This window comes from Elgaria multicarinata, chromosome 3, assembly GCF_023053635.1.
Source record: "Elgaria multicarinata webbii isolate HBS135686 ecotype San Diego chromosome 3, rElgMul1.1.pri, whole genome shotgun sequence".
Taxonomy (NCBI): Eukaryota; Metazoa; Chordata; class Lepidosauria; order Squamata; family Anguidae; genus Elgaria; species Elgaria multicarinata.
This window is the reverse complement of record NC_086173.1, coordinates 28,441,852-28,465,600: the sequence shown is the minus strand read 5'-3', so window position 1 is coordinate 28,465,600 and position 23,749 is coordinate 28,441,852. Positions and strand designations below refer to the sequence as shown.

General features: G+C 43.9%; 2 protein-coding genes across 5 annotated transcripts in view; both read right to left on the bottom strand.

The window, feature by feature from the left end:
• The window catches only part of LOC134394364 (retinol dehydrogenase 7-like), a 260,477-nt gene that overhangs the window by 116,477 nt on the left and 120,251 nt on the right, over positions 1 to 23,749 (bottom strand). The window lies entirely within an intron of this gene.
• Positions 198 to 23,430, bottom strand: LOC134394356 (17-beta-hydroxysteroid dehydrogenase type 6-like). 4 transcript variants are annotated; one of them, XM_063119745.1, is made up of 6 exons: positions 23,351 to 23,430; positions 14,381 to 14,702; positions 10,831 to 11,089; positions 5,312 to 5,469; positions 1,288 to 1,501; positions 198 to 351 (listed from the first exon to the last, which is right to left on the bottom strand). In XM_063119745.1, exons 2-6 carry the CDS (start codon positions 14,691 to 14,693, stop codon positions 231 to 233), a joined length of 1,065 nt encoding a protein of 354 aa, XP_062975815.1. In that variant the 5' UTR covers positions 14,694 to 14,702; positions 23,351 to 23,430; the 3' UTR covers positions 198 to 230. The 4 variants fall into 4 exon arrangements, with proteins under 4 accessions (XP_062975815.1, XP_062975813.1, XP_062975814.1 ...); XM_063119743.1 differs by lacking the exon at positions 23,351 to 23,430 and adding an exon at positions 20,780 to 20,849; XM_063119744.1 differs by lacking the exon at positions 23,351 to 23,430 and adding an exon at positions 22,731 to 22,944 and having other exon boundaries at positions 199 to 351.

Here is a 23,749-nt window from a genome sequence, read left to right as displayed (position 1 = left end):
AAGGGAGGTTGCTCTTCCTTGTCCCCTTGCCCCCTACCTTTTCTGCCCCACTCCCCAGCCCTCTCATCACCACCCAACCAGCACCTTTAACCCTTGCTGCCCCCCAAACACAATCATGTCCAACCTGATCTTATTTTGAATTTAATTTACAGAAGTAACAATGACTGAAGAATGGGGTACTTAATAGAAGGGGAACTGAAACTCTATTTTGGTGCAAGTGTTGCCGTTTGTCATTGTGTGCGATGATGAAAGGGCTCATGACGAGAACTTCCAGCCACTCTTTTCGGTGTGTTTCCCCCACACCTGTGCAAAACCCTTGCGCATGAAGAGGAACTGCGCCTTTGGTGTGATCTGGCAGTGCAAGTACAAAGTAATTAAATTATTTACATGCTTTGGCTGGCTTGGCATTCTGTGAAATTTAAATCAATCTCAGCAATTCTTTCTGAAGGTGCATACATAGATGGTACATTGCTTGTGAAAATGTTAGCCTGAGCCGCATATTGTTTAAGTGTATAGCAACGCTCCAGGTTGGTGCTATTGGAGGGTTCCCACCCCTCATTTTAGCACATGGGGGTCGGAGTGGGGATTTTGGAGAACAAGCAGCTGTGGGGGAAGGTTAAAATCTCTTCTCCCACACGTGATGGTCCTGATACAGATCAGGGCATTAAAAAAAAAGAGAGAGGGTGAGCTGCATGCTACGTCGCTACTCTGTACAGCACCATGTACATTGATGATGCTATATAAATAATAATAATAATAATAATAATAATAATAATAATAATAATGTATTGTGTAGTTCATCCCTGAGTCACTTGATTCGTGAAGCGGCATCTCATTAGGATGTTAAAAATACAATTGGAAGTATGACCCATTCACATAGCTTGTTTGGACAATCAGAATGCTGGGCTTTTCTACATGAGGGTTTTAACCCATCGCCTTATTGAGACTTCTGCTTCTGGATTCTTTGCAGGATTAAGATTGGCTCCTTTACATTTCTTCCCCCCTACCCCGCCCCACAGTTTTTCTTTCTCTGCCTCTCTATGCACTCCATTACTCAACCACTAGGTGGTGCTGTCTGATAGCGGAATTGTGCACATGTACCCTTTATTCAGGGAAGGGCCAGACTTTCCCCATTTGAAACCTCCCCTCCCAAAAGTTATAATAGCTGCAAAGAACAAGACAGGACCTGGAGGAGGATGACGTTGTGTAAGTACCTGCAGGTTACAGAGGAATTAATAAATACCTTGTGTATTTATTTATTATCACTATTTCTGCAAAATAACCTACGTTGCCTGTGCTGGCTTTGGCCAAGCCAAGCTCAACAAGAAGTCTTGCACACAGGTTGGCAAGTAGGAGAAAGGAATGAAGAAGAGCTTTGCGTCCCAGCCTGGAGAGTAGCGAGTGCGAGGGTAGCGGGACAGCAGGGCATGTTCCATGCAGGCAGTGACCAGGTGGAGGTTTTTGCTGGCTATCATGATGCCGTATTGATGCATTTTGCAAACTGTATGTGAGAAATATGAAGAAAAAGAAAAGTTAGTTCTGGAACAGTGTAACAGGCAACCTGAAATCTTTGGTAGCTGAAGGAACACATGGGGTAGCTTAGTGTTTCAAAACAGAAACTTCCATGGCAGATATGTGGACAGTGAGTGTCATCATATAGTGGCACTGGAGTCAGCTGCATATGATGAAGTCAGGACTTTCCTGTTACTGTTCATTTTGAAGAGTGATATTTTAACGCCTTCCCCTGAAACCACAGCCTCAGAGGAAGAATCTGAAACAGAGACAGAAGAATTCAATTTATGGCATAGTCAGGTTTTTGATATTGAGGGTGTTGGGAATTTGTCTCTAACTGGTTGCACAGTCGATTGATTTGTGGAGGAGGCAGTTACTCCTCCTCCCCTACAACCAGAGCTACCCTGGGAAAGACTGGTCGATTATCTGAGTTTAATTGAACTTGGGCTTCGATCATTTTTGTCTGTCTCTTCTGCCAACACTCTTGTTCATGCATTGGTTATTTCTCGATTGGACTACTACAACCTTCTTCTGACTGGCCTTCCTTCTTCTCACATCAGTTTGTTGGTTTCTGTTCACCACTCTGCTGCTAAGATCATCTTCTTCGCTCGCCGCTCCGACCATGTTACTCCACTTCTGAAGTCTCTTCATTGGCTTCCAATTCACCTCAGAATTAGGGGTGTGATCCGCTCCGATTAGGAGCGTAGAAGCAGTAGCGGATTGGCCTGCTCCGCCTTACCCAGAGGCGGAGTAGGAGCGGACCGCGGACCCCCTAGAAGCAAGGCGAAGAGAAGCACCCATTTTTCGGAGCTCCTAGTTCAGGCGGAGCGCTCCGGTCGCCATCTTGAAAACATTTCGCCATAGGATTGCATTGCGGCAAATAATCGCGCATAACTACGTTGTTTTTGAAGCTATCGTTCTAGAAATTCTTGTGCTCAGAGAGTCGTGGATGGGGGTCATTTTGAGACCACTCTCACCTCTCTGCATTGTCTGGGTCGCGTGCTATATTTTTTTGAAAATCGGGTCAACCGCGCGGCTCAAACGGCGTTTTCGGCTTTTCGCCCATAGGATTGCATTGAGGGAAAGAATCGGGGATAACTGGGGGGGTTTAAGCTATTGTTCTGAAAATTCTTGTGCACAGAGAGTCGTGGATGGGGGTCATTTTGAGACCACTCTCACCTCTCTGCGTTGTCTGGGTCGCGTGCTATATTTTTGTGAAAATCGGGTCAACCGCGCGGCTCAAACGGCGTTTTCGGCTTTTCGCCCATAGGATTGCATTGAGGGAAAGAATCGGGGATAACTGGGGGGGGGTTTAAGCTATCGTTCTGAAAATTCTTGTGCACAGAGAGTCGTGGATGGGGGTCATTTTGAGACTACTCTCAACTTTCTGCGTCGTACGGGTCGCGCGCTAGAAGTTTTTAAAAAATCGGCGGGAAAAATACCTTTTTCAAAGGGCTGAGGGGCAGAGTCAGCTCCCGGTCATGATGATCCCAAAGTTGGAGGAGGGCATAGGCAAAACAGGTAACTTGGGATTCTGGGAAACTTCTCTTTCTTCATCTGAACGGGCTTTTCCCCGTGTTTTTTAACACAGTAGCCTCACCAAATGCACAAACACAACCTGAAATCATATACTAAGCCAAGAATAAGAGATAGAAACACAGCACTGCTCCCCACCCTAACCTTGGTGAACAACTGAATAGATGTGGTGCAAGGGGATGAGCTCCCCTAGGGCATCTCATCGTGGACGTGCCCCCACTCTCTCCTGCACTGGAAGGCCATTAGAGCCTTCCAAAGAGAGTAAAACGGTGGAGCAATGCCTATCATGAGTTGAAGTGAATGGTCACTTTTCAGTGGTGGAGCAATGCCTGTTATGAGTTGAAGTGAGCGTTTTACTTCTTCTCAGAGCTGTTGGTGGCTGTCTTGAACTGGCAGCTACTTCCCCCTCCCCCGGGCACGTCCCCCTATTGCTGGTAAAAGACAGATATAGCCTTTTTAAAAAAATTCTTCTTGCTGTTTATTGAGCAACACTGCTGCTTTTAATTCCACCCCTCCTTTGTTTATTTATTGATTTATTCCATTTTATATGCATTACTGGCTTATCCTTGGCTCACTTCCCTATGCCCCCAGAAATGCCAGCTGCATGCCTGCCTGCCTTCCCTCCCTCCTCCCCTGCCCACCTCGCAGGGATGTTGTGTGGGGTGCCCGATTTTCAAAAATTCGCCAAAAATCAGGGGATGATGGGATTGCTTTGAAACTTGGCGTGCGTGTGTATATCCCCATGAGGTGTCATGGTGCCAAACATGAGGTTTCTAACTTGAACAGAAAAAAAGTTGTATAATTTTTTAGCTTTCAATGCAAGCCTATGGGGGGGGGAAACGGAGCTCCGGACCCGGATCCGGAGCTCCGAGCGGAGCGGAGCGGAAGTGGGCGGAGCGGGGGCGGGGCGGAGCGGCCCGATCCGGAAAATGGCGGATCTGCAAGTGAAGCGGAGCGGGGGGTCCGTGCACACCCCTACTCAGAATCCAATATAAACTTCTCCTGTTGACCTACAAAGCTTTTCACAGTCTAGCTCCTTCCTATCTTTCCTCTCTCATCTCACACTATTGCCCCACTCGTGCTCTTCGCTCCTCTGATGCCATGTCTCTCACCTGCCCAAGGGTCTCTACTTCCCTTGCTCGGCTTTGTCCATTTTCTTCCGCTGCCCCTTACGCCTGGAACACTCTTTCAGAACATTTGCAAACTATAAGTTCAATCGCAGTTTTTAAAGCTCAGCTAAAAACTTTTCTTTTTTCTAAAGCTTTTAAAACTTGATTTTGATCTGACTTTTATACTGTTAGTTTTACTCTATCCTGTGCCTGTTTGGTGCATTCTCTTCCCCTTCTTATTGTTTTATTGTGATTTTGTTAGAATGTAAACCTATGTGGCAGGTTTTTGCTATTTTTATTGTTTTACTCTGTACAGCACCATGTACACTGGTGGTGCTATATAAATAAATAAATAAATAAATAAATAATAATAATAATTGGGCTCAATAAAGATTCCGACCTGTGGACTGCTTATGTTTTGCATCTTGTGGTTAGAAAGGAGTTCACTGTTTCTTTGCTTGCTGATGTTGTGAAGGATAAGGTAGCCAAGAGACATGTATAAGCCAATGGAGAGGCATCATAAACCATCCTTGGTGTGTCAGAACAGAGACTTCCATGGCAGAGATGTGGACAGAGATGTCATCATGTATTTCAGTCACTATGTGGCAATGGAGTTAGTTGCATAAGATGAAGTCAGGACTTTGCTGTTATTGTTCTTTTAAAGAGCAATATTTTAATGCCTTCCCCTAAAACTTTGGTCTCAGAGGAAGAATCTGATTCAGAGATAGAAGAATTGGATTTAGGGCATAGTCAGGTTTTAGATCTTCAGGATGCTGGGAATTTGTCTCTGATTGGTTGCACAGTAGATTGAGATGAAGAAGAGGCAGTTACTCTAGTTAGCTGGCCCTTGTCTGAGGAATTACCTGAGTTTAATTGAACTTGGGTTCAGTGAAGATTCTGATCTGTGGACCCTGGTGAGCTGCCTGTGTTTTGCATCTTGTGGTTAGAAAGGAGTTCACTGTTCCTTTCTTTGCTGAGGTCTGCTTGCTGATATTATGAGGGAGCTGGGCCCAACCATAATAACTAGTTGACAGTTTTGCTTTCTAAGCTGTCCATGAACCACCACAGGTTCTTGACCTTCGCAAGTCCTGCCCTTTCCATTTTTGACATACATATGCACCATCTGCAACACAGTTTCCAGAAATGTAACTTACGCTTTTCAAAGTACTGTTGCCCATAGGACTCTCTGATGTCAGAAGATGTCTGGTGCCACAGAATGCTGAAATTCTCTTCAAAATTTAGCATAATGGGATTACAGAAACCACCAGGCTCAACAATGCTGAGTTTGACTCCGAAAGGGAGGAGCTCACGCCTGAAATGGAAAAAGAAAACAAACATCCCTTCCTACTGAACCATAATAATCATGCAGATACTTAATATATTGAACCATCAAAAAACCCACCGGTTTAAAAGACCAGAAGATAAGGCTTTTTCTCCTTGGTCCAAGCGCCACAGATCCAGGAAATTGGAAGCTAAGGCTGATGCCTTATGTGACGTGCCCCGTGATCAGTCATGGTGCTGTGCAATGTCACAAATTGTGCATGCTTACAACTTACCCTCCATGCACCCACACTTTTCCTGGGTCTTTCAGTCCTAAATCCAGATTGGGAGGATGGAATGCCTAGGATCAGTATCACTACAAGGGAAGACTAAATTACATTGGAATTTAGGAAGGAGCTCATGCCTGAAATGGAAAAAGAAAACAAACATCCCTTCCTACTGAACCATACTAATCATGCAGATACTTAATATATTGAACCGTCAAAACACCCACTGGTTTAAAAAAACAGAAGAAAGGGCTTTCTCTCCTTGATCCAAGCGCCACAGATCCAGGAAATTGGAAGCTAAGGCTGATGCCTAATGTGACGTGCCCCGTGATCAGTCATGGTGCTGTGCAATGTCATAAATTGTGCTAGCTTACAACTTATTCTCCATGAACCCACAATGTTCCTGGGTCTTTCAGTCCCAAATCCAGATTGGGAGATTGAGAGTGCCTGTGACCAGCAAAGATGGTCCACATTGTCCTGGTCCTGTATTGCCTTATGACACATCTCAGCCTTACTATATTGCTAGAGTAATCCTCTGTGAGGTTTTTGTTGTTGTTTATTCGTTCAGTCACTTCTGACTCTTCGTGACTTCATGGACCAGCTCACGCCAGAGCTTTCTGTCTGCCGTCACCACCCCTAGCTCCCCCAAGGTCAAGTCCGTCACCTCCAGAATATCATCCATCCATCTTGCCCTTGGTCGGCCCCTCTTCCTTTTGCCTTCCACTTTCCCTAGCATCAGCCTCTTCTCCAGGGTGTCCTGTCTTCTCATTATGTGGCCAAAGTACTTCAGTTTTGCCTTTAATATCATTCCCTCAAGTGAGCAGTCTGGCTTTATTTCCTGGAGTATGGACTGGTTTGATCTTCTTGCAGTCCAAGGCACTCTCAGAATTTTCCTCCAACACCACAGTTCAAAAACATCTATCTTCCTTCGCTCAGCTTTCCTTATGGTCCAACTCTCACAGCCATAGGTTACTACGGGGAATACCATTGCTTTAACTATGCGGACCTTTGTTGTCAGTGTGGTGTCTCTGCTCTTAACTATTTTATCAAGATTTGTCATTGCTGTCCTCCCAAGAAGTAAACGTCTTCTGATTTCCTGGCTGCAGTCAGTGTCTGCAGTAATCTTTGCGCCCAGAAATACAAAGTCTGTCACTGCCTCCACATTTTCTCCCTCTATTTGCCAGTTATCAATCAAGCTGGTTGCCATAATCTTGGTTTTTTTGAGGTTTAACTGCAACCCAGCTTTTGCACTTTCTTCTTTCACCTTCGTCATAAGGCTCCTCAGCTCCTCCTCGCTTTCAGCCATCAAAGTGATGTCATCTGCATATCTGAGATTGTTAATGTTTCTTCCTGTGATTTTAACTCCAGCCTTGGATTCGTCAAGCCCAGCACGTCGCATGATGTGTTCTGCATACAAGTTGAATAGGTAAGGTATACAGGTAATAGGTAAGGAGCCCTGCCGTACTCCTTTCCCAATCTTAAACCAGTCCGTTGTTCCATGGTCTGTTCTTACCGTTGCTACTTGTTCGTTATACAGATTCCTCAGGAGGCAGACAAGATGACTTGGTATCCCCATACCACCAAGAACTTGCCACAGTTTGTTATGATCCACACAGTCAAAGGCTTTAGAATAGTCAATAAAACAGAAATAGATGTTTTTCTGGAACTCCCTGGCTTTCTCCATTATCCAGCGGATATGGGCAATTTGGTCTCTAGTTCCTCTGCCTTTTCTAAACCCAGCTTGTACATCTGGCAATTCTCGCTCCATGAATTGCCGGAGTCTACCTTGCAGGCTCTTGAGCATTACCTTACTGGCATGTGAAATAAGTGCCACTGTCCGATAGTTTGAACATTCTTTAGTGTTTCCCTTTTTTGGTATGGGGATATAAATTGATTTTTTCCAGTCTGATGGCCATTCTTGGGTTTTCAAAATTTGCTGGCATATGGCATGCATCACCTTGATAGCATCATCTTGCAATATTTTAAACAGTTCAGCTGGGATACCGTCGTCTCCTACTGCCTTGTTATTAGCAATGCTTCTTAAGGTCCATTCAACCTCACTCTTCAGGATGTCTGGCTCTAACTCACTGACCACACCGTCTGGCCTATCCCCAATATTATTATCCTTCCTATACAGATCTTCCGTATATTCTTGCCACCTTTTCTTGATCTCTTCTGTTTCTGTTAGGTCCTTGCCATCTTTGTTTTTGACCATACCTATTTTTGCCTGGAATTTACCTCCGATGTTTCTAATTTTCTGGAAGAGGTCTCTTGTCCTTCCTATTCTATTGTCTTCTTCCACTTCCGCACATTGCTTGTTTAAAAATAATTCCTTATCTCTTCTGGCTAACCTCTGGAATTTTGCATTTAATTGGGCATATCTCCCCCTATCACTGTTGCCTTTTGCTTTCCTTCTTTCTTGGGCTACTTCCAGTGTCTCGGCAGACAGCCATCTTGCCTTCTTGGTTTTCTTTTTCTTTGGGACTTTTTTGTTGCCACCTCTTGGACAATGTTGCGAACTTCTGTCCATAGTTCTTCCGGGACCCTGTCTACTAAATCTAGTCCCTTAAATCTATTCTTCACTTCCACTGCATATTCATTAGGAATATTAGTGAGCTCATATCTAACTAATCTGTGGGTCTTCCCTATTCTCTTTAGTTTGATTCTAAATTGTGCAACAAGAAGTTTGTGATCTGAACTACAGTCAGCTCCAGGTCTTGTTTTTACCATCTGTATAGATGTCCGCCACCTTTGCTCACACCTTTATTCTGTGAGTTGCCCCATACTTTTACTGGGTGAGTTGACATGTGAGACATGGGTGTCTCCTTTAATGTAGCCAGGTTGAGAGTGGTACTGCTGCTAATAATGGCAGTACATGTAGCAGTATTTCCTATCAACATTATGACTGATGCTGCTGCCTGTAATGGTGAGAAATGTGAAAGAAAGTTTGGGGGAAAGGGGAACTGTTTCAAAGATTATTAACACGCACCAAGAAAAAGCGCAACTTAATAGTATGGGAGTGGGGAACATAATGATTTTGAGCAGAAATTGATTGCTAACTAAAAAATTGAAGAATTTTTGTAAAACAGTGTGTTTTTCCTTCTAAAAGATGCTTATGGAGAATATGAAGTTAAACAACTTAGCTCACAAAGCTGAGCCCACACATTTTTTTCTGGGGTGAAGTAATATTGGGAATATGACAGTTGAAACAAGTAGTGTGCTGGAGGAGGGTGTTTAAGGCTTCCATCTACCAGTTCTTTCAAACGATAACCCCATATCACCAAAACTGTTTTATCTTCACCAAGCCTCTTAAGATCCAAGGCAGCCACAGGTTGCTCCTGCAGTAGATGCTGGTGGAAATCTCAATGTGGTAGAGGACAAATATTTTCATTTCAGTCTTCAAACACATTCTATTGCAACAAAACACCTTGGCTGTTTCTACACCTGCCTTTGTTCCAGGGATCATCCTGGGATCATCCCTGTTCATGCAAATGACACACAGGGGATCTTGGGAGCAGGCCGGGATGATCCGTCCATTTGCCAGGGATAATCCTTACGTGTAAAAAGGGCCCTTGTATTAAAAAGCAACCTGGCAAATCTTGCAGCATGCCTGCTTATGGAAATCTCTGTGTGGTGTTCAGTGATTATGGAAATCTCTGTGTGGTGTTCAGTGATTATTTTTGATTGTTTCATTTATGATGAGAGATGATGATGATGATGCAACTGAAAACCCAGAATAAAAGCTAATTGAATTCCAATGTAATTCAGTCTCATCTTGTAGTGATACTGATCCCCAGGCATTCCATCCTCCTAATCCGGATTTAGGACTGAAAGAGGGTAAGTTGTAAGCATGCACAATTTGTGGCATTGCACAGCACCATGACTGATCACCGGGCATGTCAGATAAGGCATCAGTAGTAGTATGGTCCAAACTTTTAGGAAAAAAAGAATGGAGTAGTGTGTGTGTGTGTGTGTAAACAGCCAAGGGAAAACATGTTCAAGAAGACAAGTGGGCTCTTCTGCTCCCAAAAGGGAGGCACAAACCAGGCTGAGCCTGCTTCTCAGGCCTTAGCTAGATAGGGCTTTATCCCGGCAAACCCCGGGATGGTCCCTGTGCATCCACATAATGCACAGGGGATCCCGGGATCAGGGAGGGATGATCCCTCCCTTGCCCTAGGAGAGAGCCCTACACTTTGGGGCCGTTTTCCCCGTGGTCTCGGGCTAAGCTGAGGAAAGTGTGGCCCATTGCTGCGGGTTGACCCGGCTCCACGCGATTCCACCACAATCCCAAGATCTCTTTCTTGTTTAGTCACCGCCAGCTCAGATCCAATTAGGTTATACTTGAAGTTGGGCTCCCCCCCACCCCCCAACATGCATCACCTCACACTTCCTTACATTGAACCGCACCTGCCATTTGGATGCCCACTCTCTCAGTTTGGAGAGATCCCTTTGGAGCTCTTCACAACCCCTTTATGTTTTAGCAACCTTAAATAATTTGGTGTCATTGTCAAACTTGGCTACTTCGCTGCTCACTCCTAATTCCTTTAGATATAGTTCAGAGATGCTCTGTTCCAGTAAAAGGAAGCACCTTCCTTATCACATTTCTAACACAAGGAAAGGCTTTCTAAAGTGGGTGCAAGTGAAAATGAAACAATGGGCAAGTTTGCACATCATGAGGGGAATTCCTGTGTTTAGTCAGGAATTGTGAGGACAGGTGGGGTGCATGTGCTTTCTGCTTTTAATCAACAGCCCAGGAATGCCCCTTTTATCTGCCATTTTCCAGCCAAGGCTCTCTAAAAACGAGAAGCTCCAGTGACAGGGCAGCGAGTGTGCCCAGAGGCGCCTAATGTGTTTGTGGGAAGCTCTGCAAGCATTGATCAGCTGCTGGCAGTGTTTCTTCCAGCTGACACTGATTTAAAGAAAATAGTTGGTTTAGCTTTCCTGGAATTGCTGGGAAAGGCAACTGAGAATAGTTCTAACTCACCTACTTCAATGGGATATGAGATGTCTTGTTGTAAGATGCCAAGTGAAGAGGAAATGAAGAGCTTTAGAAGAACAGCAGCCATGCCACGTAGAAAAACATTCTTCTTAAGCAAAAGGGAACATTATAGAGCTGGCGTTTTTACCTCAGACTGTCAGAGAAGGCCTCCACTCCAAACTTGGACGGGCAGTATCCTCCTCCATAGAACACCACTCTTCCCAACACACTGGATATATTGACCACCCTCCCTTTGGCTTGTTTCACCAGGGGCAGCAGGTGCAGTGTCACGTCGATCAGCCCAAGTAGATTGACGTTGATCACCTTTGCAAAGTCATCCTTGGTCATCCATTCATTGGGACCAGATGGGACACCTATGCCTGCATTGTCTACCAAGCCCCAGAGCCCTGTGTAAGAGAGAATGTACGTATTCAGGATTGTCCTTATCATATCAGTTTCACACCTATTTTAAGAATGGTATGTTTCCTAATTCTTTTTTTAAAAGTTTGTATGTAGCCACATATGATCTTGTGGTTTCTATCTGTGCTGATATATATTCAAGGATAGCGCCCCTTAAAATTACCAAGTAGACTTAAGGCGATTACAAAGTCACTCTGAGAAATCTTTTAAGAGAAGTGTAGGTTGAGTGCACTTGGGCAGAACCAGAATACAATGTCCACGTTGTGGAGGGCCTTGCGTGGGGCAATCCCCCCCCCCGGCCAGGTGATGCTGGATGATTTTGTCTTTCTTTGGGATGATTGAAGGAAGCATGGAGTTCTCTACAGCTATGAATATCCACACAATTTCTTTTAAAACTGTATTTCTGCGCAGCACCAAAGTGTACATAATGTTAGCAGACAAAAGAAAAGCAAACTGAAATGCTGGTGCATGCTGCACTGTACTGATTAGTCCATGCCCACCCACCCCCGCAAAGATGGCATTTTGGGAAAGAAGCCAGCACAGCAGTGACTCTCACACAGAAGAGGCACTAGTGTATACAATCTTTAATCAGAGACATAGGAGCCCTGAATAGCTCAGCTATTGTGTCATCTGTCCACAATGAACATGGTGGTACTGCAATTATGTTTAACTGCTCCCCCACCCCAAAATGCAGAAAAACTGAAAATGCTGGACTGCAACAATTTGGCAACAACATTGATGTTTGAATGTTCTGCAAAAAGGGATTGAACAAACGGCAGATGATAAAAAAACTTGCTTCTGAATACCCATGTGCATATGTGTGGGAGCTCAGAGTGAACAATGGTCAACACACAGCAACTATCATGCCACTTATACGTGGACCCATCTTGGATTGGATCACAGTATATTTGGAGATCAAACATACACCCAGAGCCAGCCATGGGAAGGAGTCTAGCAATTCTAAATATGGGACCAGCCAGTTGCTTATGGAGGCCACTTTTAGATGAAATATCAGGTTTAGCAAACAGCAGAAATGCTTAGCCAAAGTTAGTCAGGTAGTCATGATGACTACGTTTTGTCTTGTGTGCGCTGGGCTCCCCATACATCTATAGCGGGTAATGATGTGCAAGCCACCGCAATAAGGCTGCTCCTATGCTGCTCTGAAGGTTGCCAACGTTTTAGCCTGTCTGGAGGAAAAAACTACATGTTACATGGGAGATCCATGCGCAGATTTCCTGACATTTTAATTTCAAATGAAAACCAGTTTCATACCATTTTAGGCAGTATTTCTAGTGGAGGGATGGAATGACTTTTTCTTCCTGAGCCATTTTTCTGATCTACATTGCACACCTTTTAAGCTGCATTGACTCCAGGGGTTGGGGGTGGGGAGAGCTTGGATGTTCCCTGCCATAACTCACGGACTCTGCAACACTCCCTTCTTCTTACGGGGGCTATAGCAGGGAGAAGGGATGCTTGTGTGCAATGACCAGCAGCGGGCAATTCCAGTGCCAATCATGCATAAAAGTCTCTCTTTTCCCAGTCGATGCTTCAGCATAGAGAAATGAGCCTTTTATGCATAATGAGCAGCAGCGGTAAAAGATTCCCTTCTCCCTGCTGGGGCACCGACAGTGAGCAGGAAGACTTTTATGCCCATGACCAGGAGTAGCACCATGGCTGCTTCCCTCTCTGCCACTGCCGCTGCTATTGCTCTCTGTCCATTTTGCACAACTCTCTCAAGCAAGAGTGTTGTGCAAAGTGGCCAGCAATGTCTGCGAGCCAGCCTGACTCAGTACAGGTAGAATCAGGCAAGTGAGCCGGAATCCAGCGGAGCAGGGCGGGGCGGGGGGGGGGGGGAGAGAGCTGCGAAAGGCTCAGCTGGCTTGACCCCCCAAATGGATTCATCTGATATCCCTATTCCAGAAAGGGGAGATCTTGACTTCTCTCCCCTCAATTTTCGCAGCTCCCTTTTGCAGTAACCACAGCGGTAACAGCAATGTTGCAAGAAGGTGGGGAGCCAGTATCTCGCCTACTTCTCCCACTCTCTCCGCCACCCCCTTCAGCGCTGTCACTGTCAGGTATGTGCAAATTAGCCTCTCTGCTGTCTGGCCTTGTCAATTCCCTTGTACGTTTCCCTATTGCGCTTTTCTTCCTTTGACAACTGAAACTTACAAGGACATTGACAAGGCAGGACTACAAATATTAGACAACCATAAATGCACAGTAGTGAAATATGGACCAAATACATACATATATATATGAATGATGAAGACAATTGCACAATTTTCAGGAGCCAAAAGAAAAATATGGTGCCCTTTGCATATTTTTTTGGGCACTGAAAAGAGTCAGGAATGAAAAGGGATAACCATCTGAGCAGAGAGGGGAGACACAACAGCTTCTGCCATGAACTACTGGATACTGATTGGAGGACTGCGTTGGATGACACCCAGCTCTACCTGTCCTTTTCATCAAACCCCGGTGAAGCAGTGACTGTTCTGAATCGGTGCCTGGGCATGGTAATGGACTAGATGTGGGCCAACAAACTGAGAATCAATCCAGATAAGACAGAGGTACTGTTAGTGGTTGGTTTGTTTGTCTGGCTAGGTGATGTTTAACCTATCCTGGAGGGGGTTGCTCTACCTCTAAAAGATCAGGTTCATAGTTTCTGGGTGCTCTTGGATCCAAAATTGTCACTTGAGGTGCAGGTGGATTCATTGACAAGGAGCACCTTTCATCAGCTGAGCCTGATATACCAACTGCGCCCTTATCTGGGCAGAGATAGCCTAGCTACAGTTATCCATGCTCTCATAACCTCTCATCTGGATTACTGCAGTGTGTGATACACATCCTAAGATCATCTTCAGGGATCCTTCTTCATGAGCCCCTGCCAAAGGAAGTGAGGCAGGTGGCTACCAGGAGGAGAGCCTTCTCTGCTTTTGCACCCCGGCTGTGGAATGGGCTCCCTAGAGAGGTTTGCCTGGTGCCTTCATCATACTCTTTTTGATGCCCGGTGAAGACCTTTTTATTTCCCCAGTATTCTAACAGATTACCATCTTAGTCTTTTAAATTTGCTGTTTTAAATCTGTATAAATCTCTGCATTTCTGCTTGGTTTTATCCTGGTTGTGCTTTTATATTGTACTTTTATATTGTAGTTTTATATTGTTTGTTTTGTACTTTGAATTGTACTTTATGGTTTTAATTTTTGTGAACTGCCTAGAGAGCTTGGGCTACTGGGCGGTATAGAAACACAATAAATAAATAAATAAATAAAGCCAGTCACCTTCGTTCCCTATGCACGATTTCACCCATTTGGTCGCTGCTGCAACACTCTCTGTGCTGGTGACGTCCAGAATGGTGGCTTTCAGCCTCTCTGATGTGGCCTTCTCCAGCTGTTCTGCCCCCTTCTGAGTGAGACAGGCCGCCAACACACGCAGGCCCCGGGCATCCAGCTGTCTGGCCAGCTTGTTCCCAAAGCCAGAATCACAGCCGGTGATGAAGACATATTTCTCTCTGAGGTTCTCCACGGTCTGCCTCTCCCGGTACCATCGGTAAAGGAAGTAAAGCCCCAAGAGGGCAGCCAGGTAGAGCCACATGGTTAGGGGCTGTAGGGAAGAAGCCATCAGTGCGTGAGAGCATATATATCTATTAGACTCAGGGAGAATTGAGTTCAAATCCCCCCTCAGCCACGAAGGAGATCACTGAGTAGTCACTACAGTAGAATTTAGCCTATATCACAGGGTTGTTTAAGGATAACATCAGGAGGAAAAGGCCATGTATGCTTCCCTGTGCTTCCTGGGGTGAAGTCGGGATTAAGAAGGCAATGAATAATGTTTCTAGCAAACAGATCCGAGTAGAAGCCAATGATTAGGAATTGGCACTTTTGGTCTACCGCAGGGAAGGCGGCTAACACTTCCTGACAAACAGTTCAATTATATTTTGGAAACCAAAAAGGAGAATAACGTGGCTCGCCTTCAAGGAGGTGTGCCCACCCAACATGGCCAGCCCCCAAGGGGATGGGTCCATCTGGCCTCCAATGGGCGTGGCCATGGTCACATGTCTGATTCTACAGCTCACAATTAAGACAAACCTGTTCTATGTAATATGTTAAAGAACAATGAAATAAAGAACAAGTGATACATTCATTGTATCTGAAATTAACATGTATTTTTAGTTGCTGTACAAATTTCTTTGTGATACTTCTTTTTGCTGTCCTCATTCAAGATTAGTAGAAAAGAAAATCTATTGTTTTCATTTGTCTAAAGAAAACAGATCCTGGATTAGGGAAAAAATAGTTAAAGGACACTGTGGTTAGTAATTGTTACACCAGTGCTAGACTGAACAGAAAAAGGGAAATTTTCAGTAAAGAAAGATTAGAAAGGGAGGCTAAAGGTGCAATTCTTTAGCAGAAAAAGTCCTACAACTCCCAGTATTCTGCAGCCAGCATGCATAGGATTGTCCCCTAACCAGAAGCAATCCTCACTGAGTTTAATAGGACTTATTCCCAGTTAATATTTCACATATATGAAATATGTGACATTTCTGTTGGATCCTGGAATGGATCCTGGTTAAGTTTTCCATTGCTTGGTAATTGCTGAGGATCTGGAAGAACAGAGGACTCAGCAGAAACTTAAAGGTCAACTCTACACCTGGACATTAAGTGTCGAAATTGAATAATTGTCTAACTGATTGTCTTCAATAAAGGGTTGCAAGGAGTTGCATCATTGTACAGGTAAATGTACAATGTACATTGTACAATGTACATTGTAAAAGTAAATGTGTTTTCATGTTCATTTTAACTTCCATGTCCCTTACCCAACTTGATGTGAGCTGTATTGACTGACCGTTTGTAAGTATTTGTATCTGTACTGCCATAACTAAATTATATATTTATTTGCCAGTAAAAAGGTTTGTTTTAACCTACATAAATCTCTGTCTTAATTCATGTCTTTGCTGACTTGGCTGAGAACCGCTGCAATCTCTGCTAGTCTCTGGAAGGCCCAGACAGAGACTTAACACAAAAGGTTATGTGCCAGAAACCCAGTCTGTGCCATAGCTAATCAGCTTTTAAAGCCATAACTCAACAATTTCATCATGTGTAGAATTCAGGGAGTTGAAAGTTTGTAGAAAGAAGAGAGAAAGAATAATTGGGTCATTGTAGCAATCTTTTCTCAGGCCTATTCTGTGCGATTTAATATTAAGCAAGAAAGAGGCTCGCTTTAAAACATTATAACACTTTAGATGTAATACAAATGAACACTCGGAGCAGCAAAGATTTATTTATTTATTTATTTATTTATTACATTTTTATACCACCCAATAGCCGAAGCTCTCTGGGCGGTTCACAAAGATCTCCTCTACCACTCCTACTACCTTACCAGATTTAGCCCAGCAGGTCATAGGAAGTTCTGAGACTTTGGAGAACAAAATCGCTGTCCCTGGGATGGCGCCCATTATATAGCAAAATCAACTGTGTTAATAACCGACCGATCTCGCTAATATATGTTGGTATTCAAATATTAATGGCAATCTTAGCCAATAGACTGCAACAAGTCATTACAACATTGATCGAACAAGATCAAGTGGGATTTATTCAAAAAAGGCAGGGGTTTGATAATTTGAGATTAGCTGTGGATTTGATAGCTTTAAATAGAGAAAGAACTGACCATTGTCTCTCTGGATGATGAGAAGGCTTTTGACAAAATTCATTGCAAGTTTATGCTTGCTACATTGAGTCATTTTGGTTTTCCAATGGAATTGAAGTGGTTAGAATTTTATATTTGACCCCAAGAGCAAGAGTTATGACCAATGGTTGGTTGTTGGCTTTTTACGTGCTTGGGTGAGGTACTAGGCAAGGATGTCCACTTTCTCCATTGATATTTGATCTAGGTTTGGAACCCCTGGCTTGCGCAATTAGAAGGAATAGTAGTATTCATGGGTTTGTGCATGCAGACTTAGAATTTAAAATTATTCTTGATGCGGATGATCTTTTATTGTTTATTTCTAAACTCCAGGCATCTATTCCTGCTTTGATGAAATTGATTAATACTTTCAGTGATCTGTCCGGTTATTCAATTTATTGGTCAAAGCCGGAATTGATGCCGATTGGAGACAGCATATTTCTAATGTGTTGGAATGGTCAATTTCAATGGTGCCTTGATTTTATTATCTAGATATATCTCAACTGATTAAAATAAATTTGAATAAACTGATTAGTGAGATTGCATAAGATATAGATAGATGGGCACCATTAAAGCTGAGCTTGTGGTGTAAAGTCAACACACTTAAGCTGAATATTATACTTCAACTTCTCTATGTTATATGTGGGATTCCTTTACTTATACCTGGCAAATACTTTCAACAACTTAATGTTTTGTTTTGTAAATTCTTCTGGGGTTCCTCCCACCTTGAATATCATTGAAACAGATGCAGCTTCCAATTAAAGAAGGTGGGATTAGTTTTCTAGACCGTGCTTTGTACCATTGGGCCTATCTATTGGCTTGTACTAAGCTTTGGACTTTTCCAGTTCACTTAGATAAAAATATCGTGAGATCTTCACCCCTCCATTGCGTAATATTAGGTAGGTCTAGCCGAGGCTTCTTTCAGCAAAAAATCTTGTTTCAGCTTTATTCGACTCAACGCCGTTTCAATAAGGGCTTGTCTAACTTGAGTAATTGTTGGAGATGTAATTCACCTAATGCTTCTTTAATTCACATGTTTTGGCGATGCTCAGTAGTTGCCGCCTTTTGGGAGGAGGTTACAATAAGGATAAACTTTGTACTGAAACAATCTTTAATATGGAATGATGCGCATATCCTCCTAAACTACCCACCGGGTCTTGGAAGTTAACACATGGTCAGTGCAAATGGATTTTCAGAGCTTTTATGACAGCTAAAAGACTTCTACTATCACGTTGGAAGGATAAATGCTCATCTTCCATAATGCAATGGATGGAGGACTTAACAATGCTCTCAACATTTGAACGGGTGTTATATAGGCGTGACTTGTGACTGGTTAAGTACATGGGTATTTGGTCTGCTTTTCTTGACACCTATGCATAACTCCCCCCCGCCACTTTTTAATGAACAGTATACCAAATGGTTAAAATGATGATATTCCTATATTCAGTAAACAAAAAACTTACAGTTCATAAAACAACATTAAAGGCTCTACAATTTTCAACCAAACTCCAAAAAGCACGGAAATTGAGAGTTAAGGCTCACAGGCCTATAACGCCACATCCTCCCTAAGGAGGCAGAAAGTGCCAGTGAAATTCTCATTCCCCCAAAGCAGATATAAACCATGAGGACGGGATGGAGAATAGGATATGCAGAGGTGACTGTGGGGTTGTGGAAAACTGATGACGAACAACTTAGGGCCACCTACTTCTCTTTTTTTGTTTAGTGCAGCCCTTCCCCAACCTGGTGCCCTCCAAAGGTGTTGGACTACAACTCCCATCATTGCAAGTCATTATGTCCCATGGTCAGGAAAGCTGGGACAGCAGGATAGGGAACGCTGTTCTATATCCTTACCAAATACAGGGGCTGCGCAATATTTTTTTCTCACACACATCTCGCATAGAGCAGCACGATTGATAACAGAAGGGGCACTATTTGTTGGAGACGTAGAACCAGAGCAAGGGCTGGCACCTTCAGCTTTTCGTAAATACCCTGCCCTTCAAAGAACCAATGTTTTTTCTTAAAATGTGTTCATACAAAATATACTGTTCACTCCTCACAATCCCTCCACAATACATCATCTCATCAGAGTGACAGAGGAACAGAAAAGGATTAGTTTGGGTGTCTTGAACTCCTTTCAGATGAGATTAGTTTGCCATTCTATACCACTTGGGGTGGCACTGGCTTCTGAGAAGACATGTATAGGATCCAAGTATAAACCATCCTTCTCCAGCCTAGTACTCTCCAGATGTGCTGCGCTGCAACTTCCATGTTATGGTGAGGACAAAAATCATTTTCATCAATAGTTTTTAAAATAATCCTTCCTTACACATGAATCTATTAGGTGGTAGCTCTGCCTTTGATCTCACACTGCTGAACACGTAAGAAAAATCCTCTGCGGTCAGAGCATTCACAGCATTCTTGATCACTGTCCATGGTGACAGAGACTTTTATGAGTTGAATGCCAAAACATCTAGAGAGCTATATTTTGCCTGCCCTTGCTCTAGGACAGCATTCCCCGATCAGTTTTCCAGAACCCCACAGTCACCTCTCTACATGTTTGAGAGTACAAGTCACAGCATTCCTGTCCATGGGACATACTGACTTGCAATGATGGGAGTTGTAGTCCAACACCTTTGGAGGGCACCAGGTTGGGGAAGGGCTGCTCTAAACTGCCCAGAGAGCTCCAGCTATTGGGTGGTATAGAAATGTAATAAATAAATAAACAAACAAACAAACAAAAAAAGAGAAGTAGGTGGCCCTAAGTTGTTCGTCATCAGTTTTCCACAACCCCACAGTCACCTCTGCATATCCTATTCTCCATCCCGTCCTCATGGTTTATATCCGCTTTGGGGTAATGAGAATTTCACTGGCACTTTCTGCCTCCTTAGGGAGGATGTGGTGTTATAGGCCTGTGTGCCTTAACTCTCAATTTCCATGCTTTTTGGAGTTTGGTTGAAAACTGTAGAGCCTTTAATGTTGTTTTATAAACCGTAAGTTTTTTGTTTACTGAATATAGGAATATCATCATTTTAACCATCTGGTATACTGTTCATTAATCAGCATTTCTTTCTGGCAGGTCTCCGTTTCAGAAAGATTGGTGGAATATTTTTCATTTTATGAACATCAGAATGACCCACCCCCAATTTCGGCCTTAACATGGTGGAATGCTCTTTTCACTGATCGCCTATAACACAGTGAAACACTCCTGTGTTTCCCTGTAATATGTTATGTTTCTTTGTTTTTCTTTTTCATGATTTCTTTTTTGTTCTTTTTGGTTAATATTCATATAATCTCTAAGTGGTGTACATCCAAAAGCATTTAAAAATATTTAACATTACAATACAGAACCATTTCAACTTTCAAATGGAGCAGCATCATGAAAACTCATGGGTAAGGTTGTGGAATGTTTTCAGGAGGCATTTAAAACAACCTGCCTTTTCTGCCTCCCAGACTATATGGCAGAGGATATTCAAGGGGGCGAGCACCACTGCTGAGAAGGCCGTCATTCAGAACATAGTATTACATGTGACATTCTTTAGAATGACAAATTTGCAAAATGCAAACTCGAGAGTCTTCCGGCCATTCAGTTGTGTCTGATTTTACAGATGTTAATAAGCTCTCATTTCTGAGCAGAAAACATTTTCAAATGCTTGTATTATAAATTTGCCCATGTTCAATGCTGCCCCCCCCCATATCTTTCCTTGACTTGTAGGGAGGCTCAGCCATCGCACGAAGACTGTAAAATGCAATATGCTTCCCATTTCTGTGCTGTGTTGATCAGGCATGAAGCTCCTCCAGATCACGATCAGATTTCAAAGATCAGTTAAGAGGAAAATAAGGCTTTGCAACTTTGTACTCCCTGTGCTTTTGTAACTAGATGAATTGTGTTTGACTGCTCTCTTTAACATTTTTAAGCTATGGTTAACCTATTTTTTGCTATATCCCCCACCCCTGGCAACCACACACGAAAACAAAGAAAATTGCTACTCAAATGCAATTACCTTGAAGTTGTGTGTTGAAACTATTCCACCTTCCATTAACTTTTACATCCTACCGCTGGCAAGATTTCAGCACTGATCTCCATGCCATGTAAAAAAATGGCGCCCACGATGTCACACGGCACGTGTAGACCAGTGTGACGATCTTGTGATCAGAAAATCACGAGATTGTCACGGTAAAACCCCCTGGTCTAGCTGAGGCCTGAGTCTCCAGCAATAATTTTTCATTAGAAAAGTGCACATCACCCCCCTTTCACTCCCAAAGGAGTATCCACATCTAGTTTGACAGCTGTGCACTTTCCTATGAAAACCAGTTGCTGCTGACTTGGGGAGAGGTAGACTATGAGGGCACCCCAAAGTGTTCAGAGCAGCCCTTTAAATTCTGGAGATCTCCTTGCGAAGTGGGCAACGTTGAGCACTTCTCCTCACCTGTCAAGTGACAACATTATCCATTTAGCAAGGGATCCTCTAGGAGGAAAAACTAAGGCTAAAATTCCAGGACCCCTGGTATTAAATACTCAACACACCTATTTCAAATAGGCTCAGTTTGGCTGGGTTCAGATGACACAATTGTCAAAGGCTGGTTAAATAGTCCACGGGAGACTAAATAGCCCACCATTGACTATTGTGTTGTCTGTCAGGAAAAAAATCACACCACATTTGGTTTTTTCCAAAAAATAACCAACACAAATAACGGTGTGCAGAGTTGATTACCTGCACAACCATCATTTGTGTCATGTAGGTGGGCTCCATTGGTTATTTCCCATGCCTACAGAGTTGCGAGGTAAGAGCAGCAGAACCCCTTGCTGCTTTTACCCAGCAGGACTCTATAGGCGGGGGAAATAATCCCATCTGGGAAGTGCTTGGGGAGCCCCCGATTGTGCTGTCCTTTGGGGGGGCACCACGATCCACCGCTCCCCACATGCTATTGGTCCGCATCATCAATTTAGACCATCCTCTTCCCAGACACTGGGATTTTGTAAACCACAACTCTACCTTTCTGTCACCCTGGCCCTCGTCTTGACGGCGTCGCTGGGCGGCGTGAGCCGACTACCCCTGCATTGGCACTCCTTCTGACCAACTACAGTGGAAGGAGCGCAATCCCGGGCTTTCCTGAAGGTGCCGCCACCACTGCGCCCACCCACCTGAACGCTCCTCCCTTCTCCTTTCACAGGATCGCTCTGCAGGAATGTAATCCTATACACTTGCTATCAATGACTCTCTGTTGCCAGTACGTTGTTGAGATGGTACCTCATCTGTCTTCTACTACTAAGAATTTAAAGTATTTTTACCCACAAGGAACTGAGAAATGAGTTTTGCTTCTCCCTTGCAACACAACTCTTCAAGATGTCATTGTCCTAGAATCATAGACTAGTAGAGTTTCTGGCAGAAGCTGACATCTCATTGGTCGCCAAAAGCTGCAGGTTGGGAAGGGGGAAGGCCAGGTGAACGTAATGGCTGCCAGAAAGCCCAGTGGCGATTATTCTACCACATGAAGTCAGCCCCCAAGGAAGGGAGGTTGCCATTCCTTGCCCCCTTGCCCCCTACTTTTTCTGCCCCACTCCCCAACCCTCTCATCACCACCCAACCAGCACCTTTAACCCTTGCTGCCCCCCAAACACAATCATGTCCAACCTGATCTTATTTTGAATTTAATTTACAGAAGTAACAATGACTGATGAATAGGTTACTTAATAGAAGGGGAACTGAAACTCCATTTTGGTGCAAATTGTTAGGCCCTCTGAAGAGTTTCTGGGGACGGACTCAGAGGAGGAGGAAGCAGAACCAGTGCAGACAGAAGCTAGTGTCACAGCTGCTGAACTGGTGCCAGCTGGGAGTGGGGCCAACTCAGAGAATGAAGTGGAGGCAGAGCCAAGTAACAGTGTGCCGGTAATTAAACCAGCTGGGAGTTTGGCCGATTCAGAAGACACAGAGGGAGAAGCAACAAACTTACCTGCATAGTTGTTTAGGCAGCATAGGGCAGAAAAGGAAGCCCGGCGCAGGTCTTTGCGTATTTATGCTAGACGCCAGCTCAATAGGGAACACCTGTAGCTGCCAGGGAGGGGTATTTAGAGAGCTGGGAAGCAACAGGAACTTTGCCAGAGATTAACTGAGCATCCTGGCGAAAGCTCTTGGTTCCTGTTTTGGATCTTGGTGACTCTGTATCCTGGTTGAACTTTGGACTGGCTTGGAATTCATGACCTGCTTGTATCCCTGGACTTCTGGACTGTTTTCTTGGACTCTCTCTACCTCTCATAAGCCTTTGACTCTTGGAACAGAACTGGACTCTGCCTCATGTTTAATCGTCTTGTACTCTGACATTAAAGAGTTAACTGTTATTTCTTAGCACAGCTAAAGACAAAGTCCACCGTTTGTTTGGTGAGTTTGTGGCTGAATTCTTGGGGTTTGTCTAGGCATGCTGCCCACATCCTCTGTCAAATTAGCTGGTCTATTGGCAGCTTTCCCGGACAGATTAATCTCTGGCCAAACGGACCGGCAGTTGGACATGGAGGGATTCTTAGAACAACAAAAACAGTTAGCAGATCAGGTGGCACACCTGACACAAATAGTTACAACGCTCCATGCCCAAGTTGCTCAAGGTGCCAGCACCTCCTCCTCCACGAAAGAATAAATGTTTTGCTGCATTACCAGAGAAATTTGCTGGAGACAGGGGGATGTTGGACAGTTTCATTGCCAATTGCAAACTGCATTTTAAGATCAGGCCAGAGGATTTTGTGAATGATTCACTAAAGGTAGCTTTTATGGTTTCCTTGTTGTCTGGGTCTGCTAGCAAATGGGTGATGCCGTATTTGAATCAAGATAGCCCCCTGCTGGACAATCTGGACAATTTCATAAAAGAGATGACGGCTACCTGGGGAGATCCCGTCAAGGCTGAGACAGCAGAGCAGCGCATTCGAGACCTGCTTCAGGGGAAGGGATCTGTGGCAGAGTACACCACTAATTTTTGGCTCA